Source organism: Drosophila grimshawi, unplaced genomic scaffold (genome assembly GCF_018153295.1).
Source record: "Drosophila grimshawi isolate 15287-2541.00 unplaced genomic scaffold, ASM1815329v1 contig_1377, whole genome shotgun sequence".
In the NCBI taxonomy this organism is placed as follows: Eukaryota; Metazoa; Arthropoda; class Insecta; order Diptera; family Drosophilidae; genus Drosophila; species Drosophila grimshawi.
This window is the reverse complement of record NW_025062900.1, coordinates 24,373,326-24,382,182: the sequence shown is the minus strand read 5'-3', so window position 1 is coordinate 24,382,182 and position 8,857 is coordinate 24,373,326. Positions and strand designations below refer to the sequence as shown.

Here is an 8,857-nt window from a genome sequence, read left to right as displayed (position 1 = left end):
CTGCTTACTAGGACTTTGTTTTTGGGTCTGGGTCTTGTGTTAGCTTTGGGGTTTGGGCTGGGGTTGAGGTTGTGGTTTGGGGTAATGTGTTGTCAACTCATTGGCCACCGCTGCGCTTGGCCAGCGATGTCGCTAGCCAGCACTTTGAGGCGTGTGTGCAGTAATTATGAGGGCATTATGTTGAATCCGCAATCGTTATTGCTTGGACATGGTGGAACGCTGTTGACGGCGACGATGACAAGGATGTTGTGCTGCCATGTGGATCTTGCTCCTTGCCCCAACATTTGCGTTACGCATGAACTCAGCATGCATGTCCTTTTAGCATGCATTAATGTGTGTGTGTGTGTGTATATCGTCTACAGATGACAGGATGGCTCTGGTGTGTTATGACAAGTCTCTCCCCAACTCTGGCGCTGTCTACTGCGTCCAAATTGCGACAACATTATTTAATTGAAACTAATTTTCCATTTTGCGGTCACCATCAAAATATGTAATGCTACTTCTGAAGTGTTTAATTGGGGGCGTGTCAGTGGTAGCAGCAACCACAGCTGTTCCGCTCCTTTTGGGTCGGGCATCCTTGTTAGCCTTGTGGCCAATGTGGGTCAATTTTGTTTTCAAGCAAACATTTGTCGACTTTAAATAATGCCCCTTAACTGTGCAGCTAGTTGTGGCATTGCATATGCAGCTTTTTAGTTGGCACAAGGTACTCAGAGTCTGCTATGCAAAAAGAGACTATACAGAATCACAACCCCATCCCCATTCATCCAGCAGTATAGCTTGCCATATTTCTCACCTTGTAGAAATTGCGCACACGTAAAAAAAATTAAGCGCTTTATAGCATGCAACTCGTACAGCGAGTAATATGAGTACTATGGATACTATGGGAACAGCACATGCTCTGTTTACTTTTACGACTTGCCCCTGCAGCAGCAGCTGCAACAAGAACAACAATCCAGTACTGTATATTATAGAGAAGAACAATGGCAACATCAGCCTTCTTGGCTAGGAAAAGCTACAAATAAGATGTTGCTTTTAAATTTCGCTTTAGCTTTGATAAAGTTATTGCTGTGGAAAATTTGATTACCTCACTTCCACCCACTTCTTAACCGAAGTTATTTATGCATTTTCTCGACAAAATTTTAAATAATTGTATAGCTAAAATAAGCAATAAATTGAAAACACTAAAGTTTAATTTATGAATCAATTGTATATATTTGAGAATTTCTATTTAAAATAATATTAAACTAAAGTGAGAAAGGAATTTAAAAAAAAACAAATTTGTGATCGCTGAAAATGAGCTATTAATATGCCACCAATTAAACAAGTAAAATAAAATTAAATAAATAATTAATTAAATAATTTTAAAAAATTAAAAAATTTCATTTTGATTAAACAAAAGTTTTAGCGATACAAGTTAGCAGAAAATATACTGCATAAAATGTTTATAATATAGCCAGAAGTAAGGAGCATAAACAGCTTACTTGACATCACTGCCAGGCACTCACACACATACACACACATATACACATGGGGAATGATACCGCCGGCTGCAGGCGTGGCACAAAGTGAGCAAAACGCACGTGACGCTCATCAATTTGGCGCACTTTGCCTTCGCCTCGCTGTTTTTAATGCGCTCCACCGACTACAACGACGATGATGATGATGACTCCTACTCCTGCTGCTGCTCTTACACAATTTCGCTGGATTCGTTACTGTTTCTGCACACGATCCCGAACCTGAACCTGGCTGACTGCATCGTTCCGCACATGCTGTGCACGCCATTGTGCTCCTTACCATGTGTCTGTTCCGGTGTGTGCGTGTGTGTGTGTGTGGGTTTGTGAGTGTTTGTGTGTATGTCACGATTTTGCATATTAATTGCATTAAGTTATAGCCAGCTAGACTCGCTGGATGGCGTCACATGTGGCATATAGCCCCTGGCTTGCAGCTTCAGTGATAATTTCAGCTTGGTAAATCCACTTTGCTGCACATGTTTGGGGCTTAGTTGTCCAGTGCTTAACTGCAATTCGAATTGGCTAGCCCGCAAAACCTAAAAGCCCTGGCTATGCCCTTCTCACATACACACTCACACACACACACAAACATGCATACCTATTTATAATCGGTGTACTAACTTGACTAAACACCATTGTTGCCATGCTCCAAATGCTGCCGTCCACTTGAATTTATTTATAACAACATTTTCAATAGATACAACGAAATGCGATACGCGTCAGATATAGCTACAGCAATAGCTACATACTTACATATATATATAGGCATTTATACATACATATATATATATATATATATACAAATATATACACAAATATTTTAAAATGTTGGCTGCTTGTTTGCTATTTTAAACTTGAGTCATTCATAAGCAATTATGAGAGCAACAAAATATTTCAAGTATTTTTAAGTTATTGAAGGTTTTAATTTTGATTTTTATTTTTTTGAAAGGATGCTCATATTTAAATATTTCAAAAGTATATTTGAAATATTTTGTAATAGAATTATTAGACTTATTATTAGATTTGTGATGACATGATTTTTTACTATGAGTTTTATACTATGAGGTCAATTAGAACACGTTGAATAATATGAAATGTAATTTAAAAATTAATGAAAGCTATAAATAATTTTTTTATAAGTTTTTCTTAGAATGGATTATGATTCTTCATAAGAGCGCTATTCGATACGTGTTATGTTACACTACATAGATTAAAAATACTTTAAATAGTTTATTGATGAAACTTGATATGGACACTAAATAAGTAAAAAATATGATATCATTCAACTTTATCTTCACTATATAGTTTGTTAAACTTTTGATTGTAATATATAACGATCTGTTTTTAGCTTACAATTATTATACCTTCCCTCTGAACTTTTCTATATTCCTTGAATTGTTAAATGTAATAGTTTATATTTAGTTTTCAATTACGTTAACATCCTTTTAAGTAAAACAGCTAAGAATTTATGTTGTCGGCACGCACATAATATTTTTTATGTTGTCATTTTTTTATGATGTTTCGCCAGATTTCGCTCCATACTTCTTTACATTCCATATGCTTATTTATATACTATTGAATGCAAGGAAGCATGGAACTCTCAAAGGCCAAGTAAACAATTTAAAAACCATAAAAACCACACTCTTAACTTTAAGGTCGTACGATTATGTTGCACATCCATTTGCATTTTGGCAGTTTGTTTCTCAGTTAAATAATGATGATTGTGAATGTAATTGCAACAATTGTTGCAAAACATGTTAAACAATACTCTAACTGCAATTTCTGGGGCAATTCTTATGCAACTATCTCGTTCGCTTTTGTTTTTGGGGTTTTTATACATTCATTTTATTTCTTTTACTATTTTAGAAGTATATCCTCTGTATATCCTTATGCTGCCTGTGTCCCGGCTGTGGCTTTCAAATTTTCCTGTTTCTCGTTGCTGGCTTTTATTTTTTATTTTAAAGGGGGGTTATATGGGGGGTTTAATACTTTTGCCGTGCGTTTTTATAGTCCAACTGCAATAAAGCAATTTTTAAGCGCACTGAAGTGTGTTTATATGTGACTGGGCGTTGTGGAGCGTGGTCCGGGAATACAATTCTTGTACCGCGTAGGATCTGCGCTGCTTTTTGTTTTTGTTTTTTTCTTTTTGCTTACTTTTTGTTTTTTGCATCTTTCACGCGCCTGCACAAAAAATTCATAAACTTTTTTGCAGCTGTTTTTTGTGTTGTTTTCATTTTTATTCTTTGTTGGTGATTTTTTGTACGTATGTATGTGTGCTTTAGGGGAGGGGCCGCCCTCAATAAAATTGCGCCCTTTTTGCTTGGACTTTGTTTTTTATGCGCATATTTTGCGCCACATGGCCAGAGCAGGAGCCCCACCGCCTGCTGAGCTCCCTGTATGGCTTTAGCTTTGCGCTTAAACGATTTTTTCTTAAATTTGTTTTTTGTTTATTTACTCTTGATGTTCTTTCGTCTTTTTTTTTTCTGTCACATTCCGCACACGAAATATGCCACACACAAAACAAAATCCGCGTAACTCACAAACGAATGCAGTTTCGATTTAGGAACAGATCTCGAGCCGGGAAGTGTATGGCATGCCCTGACAAATGCGACTGTCCTCTAATCGCCATGTAAACAGACGCTTATATAGCTGCCTAAAATTAAAACCTAGCCAACCCTTGATTCGGGACCCACATGAAGCGTCGCAGTCGATCCGCTTTGCAGGTCAAGTCCAAGCACCGACGTACACAGACACACACATGTGTGTGTGTGTGTGTGTGTGTCTTGTTGTAGTTTTTTTTACCTACTTGAAGAGCGGCAACAACAACAAGAACAACAACAACGCTCTCGATGGCAATACCCACGCGGCGTCGCCGTCAGCATTGCTGCTGCTGCTGCTGCTGCAGGATGTGGCACATGGATGCAATCTGCAGACACTGCAGGCGTTTCCCAGGCACAGCCTTAAATGTGGCAGCCCAGACAGCCAGACCATGTGGTGTGCAGTTTTACAACAAATCAACAGCCTTAATGTCAAATGTTAATCATGTGTTACATACTTCAATCTACACAATCCCGATGCTAATTTTAAATATTTATCAACAATTAGTTTCAATGTTTAAGCCTGGCAACACAACATTTGAAACATGTATTTGAATTTGTTTATTAAATAATATAACAGAAAAGGATCAACAATTATTTAAGCTAAGCTTCGACCGATCAATAAAATAAATACTTTAGAAATTATTTCTCAAAGTTATTAAAATTAATTTAAATATTTTTCATAAATTAAGTGCAAATTTATCTAAACCTGAAATTTTTTTTATTAAATTGCCAATAAATTTATCGCCTTAACTGCTGACTTTCACTCAAGTCAAAATTTTTTCAGTTTGTAACATGACTTCAAAATATTTTAAAAGTAGCTTCTTTCTTTACAGATATCTTTGAATATTTCTGCATTGGCATGTATAAGACAGCCAAGGAGAGTTTTGAGTCAATCATTTTAAAATTGAAATCATTCGGTATAAAAAAGTTCTGGTTTCAAAATTTGTGTTCAGCTAAAATGAAAGACAATATTGACGTGCTGGTCTTTGGTTCATCAAATATCGACTACATTACGTAAGTGTATCCCTCATGTAATTCGCAAGATTGCAGTTCGATCCTCTTTGTAGATATGTCAATGAGTTGCCTAAACCGGGAGAAACAGTACTGGCGATGCACAGAGAGCGTTGTTTTGGTGGCAAAGGCGCCAATCAATGTGTGGCAGCTTCTAAACTAGGCGCCAATTGTGCGTTGATAACGAAATTGGGCACCGATGCTCTGGGCGAAGACTACTTGGAGTATTTGAAGACGTTAGAGATCAATCTTGACTTTGTGGAAAGGGTGGAGAGCATGCCCACCGGCTTGGCCGAAATTATTGTGTCCGACAATGCAGAGAACACAATTATCGTGCTGCCCGGTGCGAATTCGATGCTTCGGCCCAAGGATGTCTCTCGCTGTAAAAAACTGTTCAAGAACGCCAAGGTTCTGATGTGCCAACTGGAGACGGAGCAGAAGGCCGTACTGTTTGCACTGCAACAATTTAAGGGGATATCCATATTGAATGCGTCTCCCATGCCCAAGAACATCAACGTGGAACTGATCACAACACCCACAATTCTATGCATCAATGAGATGGAAGCTGCTCAGCTAACCGAACGCGAGCAGGTTAACACGTTGCAGGATGCTAAAGCAGCCGCCAATGAAATAATCGACAAGGGTGCCAAGAGTGTCATAATTACAATGGGAGCACTGGGCGCGGTTTTTTTGTCGAGCACGGAACGAGATGTGTGCATCCACTGCCCGGCCGCACCTGTACGCTTCCTGGCCGACACTTCGGGTGCTGGTGATGCCTTTCTCGGCAGCCTAGCCTACCACATCGCGATCTTTCCCAACCTCCACCGGGAGAGTCATATCAGTGCGGCCAACATCTGTGCCGCGTACGCTGTTGGCCATCGCGGCACTCAGCTTAGTTTTCCGGGACCGGAATATGCTCAGAATGATCTATGTCGATTTGTGCCTACGTGCACTGTGATCGCGGATGAATCCACCAAACCCACTGAGCCAGAGACGACACCAGCTCCAACAAAAACAGAAACACTCCTACCACCGGTGGTGGAGCCAGAACCCAAGACAACTGCCACAACTGAAGCCCCAGAGCAAAAGGACACCGAACCACAACCAATATCTGCATAAATCTAGTTTCGACTACATTTAAATCATTTTAATGAACATAACGAAAAATGTAAATAAATCTAGGTTTTAAACGACTTTTAAATAAATGAAATCGAAGATCTGGTGAATTTCGAATTCACATTATCAAAAGATAGATGGGTGCACAATTAAAATTACCATTTTGTTGAAATGTTGTCACAATTAACATTTTGCGTTAAGCGCTCCGAAACTTAATCGAATTGCAATGAACATTGTCAGCGTGTCGGCAATCAACAAAAAAATAAAAAATAAATACGCAATCGTGCATTTTAATTAGCAAATTACAGCGTGGGTCAACTATTTAACCAGCTGTAAAAAGGGTATAACAATTAACAAAAACAAAGAAAAAAGAAGAAGAAGGAAGCCTTTAAACTAAAAATGAGAAATTATAAGAGTGAAAGTTTTATATATATATTCTTATACGTGTCTCATATTCAATAATATAAAAATAAACTACTACACATCTTTTCACAGAGTAGGCCTTAGTCAGATACACTCCACGTTGGCCACTCTCACTGGTTTTATTGTGCATTTTTAATGCACTGCGTACAAACTTTATGCACTTTTATTAAATTATTATATCTGCGTAAGCGCAATGACAAGCGAATGACATAATGGAATGATAGAGAGAGAGAGAGAGAGAAAGAGAGAGAGTAAGTGGTGAGAGGATGAGTGCGAGTGGGAAAGACATATGTGAATTGTGCACGAATAACAGTAATAATAGCATTGAATCACACTGCGGCTTGGGTCATGTAACTAATTATTTAAATGTTATTATTGCCATTAAAGTGTACATATTTTAATTGAAATGAATTAACAAGCTACTCTCGCAAAACGGTTAATGCTAATATGTGAAAAGGTTCTTAGTGGCTGCTTGTTAAAAAAAAAGTAATAAAACTACAATTTTAATAGATAATATTGAAAGAAATAAGGACATAACAAAATTGGCAAAATAAATGAAAATAATATTTATGCAAAATTGAATGTTATCTATTAGAAAACTGTACAATATTGAATATTGCATTACATAACTGAAATTATTCACATATTAAACAAGTAAAAAAATCTAGCCAAAAATGTAGTTGGCAACAAGACTTTAATTTATATAATTTTGGCACACCAAGTTAAAAAAAAAAAGAAAAAAGTGAACATTTGTTAACCTCAACTCTTTGACATATGCCATATATAAAAGTATATATGTATATATGTATTTAATATAAGCAATTGTATGTATAAGTGCTTTGAATATATTTCCGCTATATACGAAAATAGCGATGAGCAAGAAGTGAGCCGCATTATTCACCATTCCCATTATACAGCCCACAGACTGAGGCAGTCACACTCACACACACATCAGACACACACACACACACACACACACACACACATACACACACTCACACACACACATACATTCCACATGCACAATTCTCTGGCGATTTCTGTGCCGTTTCTGTGTTTCTGTAGTATTTATAACAATTTGCGGCATTCTCCATAAATAGCCACAAACTGAAGGAAAGTGCACACCAACTAGTTGAACTCTTTCAATATTTTATACAAATTTTTCTTCGCTGATTTTAATTTTCTTGCATTCCACATTGTATACGTTCACTTTCGCGTTGAACATTTTTAGATATTAAGTTTTTTTTTTTTTTCAAATAATATTTCCAAGCGACTTTGGAGCACTGCGCTAGAACACTTGAGCAGCGTTTTATTTATTTTCTGTGTAAATTTATTATAAACAAAGCGACGAGGCCCAGCCGGAGTCAGCCGATCTGCACAGCTCGACAACAGAATCGGTAATGCACTAAAGGATGCAAAAAATATTCTCAAATTAATTCTTGGCGCTGGTTGAGGCGGCCCCCAACGCGTTGCTGCCGCCCGTTTTGCCCGGCTATAACTGTACCGGCAGCCCGACCCAACAACCGAACGCTATCCCAAAAAGATCCGTGAATCAAGAATCAAAAAATCGCCCCCTTTACTCACCGCCCCCTTCCCCTTTTTGCTCAAGCGAAGAGCGCCCGCGATGATGAGAACTTTCATTTCATATATAAGTATATATTTATTTCGTACATATTTATAGCTTTGTCTCGTCTTCTTGGCTTGCCATATATATATATATACATGTATACGCGAGCATGTATATAAGGCGTATATATACCTATTGCTATATAGTGTTTGTTATATAGCTAACATCGTTCGCCCAAAAATATACCAAAAGACTTCATCGTCGCTGTTGTTGTTGTGCTTTTGCTTCCACATTCCGCCTCAAATGATCCACGCCACTGATCCTCTTACGCAGGCGCATCCAACACACACACAGTCACCCAAGCACACAAACACACATACACACATACACACATACATACACTGAGCACTGTCTATACTTAGCCGCTTTGGTATAGACGGAAGATCTCGCCCGATAGTCGAACTGCTGGCTGGTTCGAATAGGCCTCGTCTTCATCGTCGTCTTCATCATCGTCGTTTTCTTCGTCGTCGTCGTCGTCGTCGTCAATACAAACATCGTGCTATAAAAATAACACACAAAAACAAAACAACAACAATCGACAGAGCTACAGTTATAGTGTATATATATTT

General features: G+C 38.0%; 1 protein-coding gene across 1 annotated transcript; it reads left to right on the top strand.

Moving 5' to 3' along the window:
- Positions 1-4,990: 4,990 nt before the first annotated feature.
- LOC6566479 (ribokinase) lies at positions 4,991-6,358 on the top strand. The gene is made up of 2 exons (XM_001993380.3): positions 4,991-5,125; positions 5,179-6,358. The coding sequence occupies exons 1-2, from the start codon at positions 5,070-5,072 to the stop codon at positions 6,239-6,241; spliced, it is 1,119 nt and encodes a 372-aa protein (XP_001993416.1). The 5' UTR covers positions 4,991-5,069; the 3' UTR covers positions 6,242-6,358.
- Positions 6,359-8,857: the final 2,499 nt, after the last annotated feature.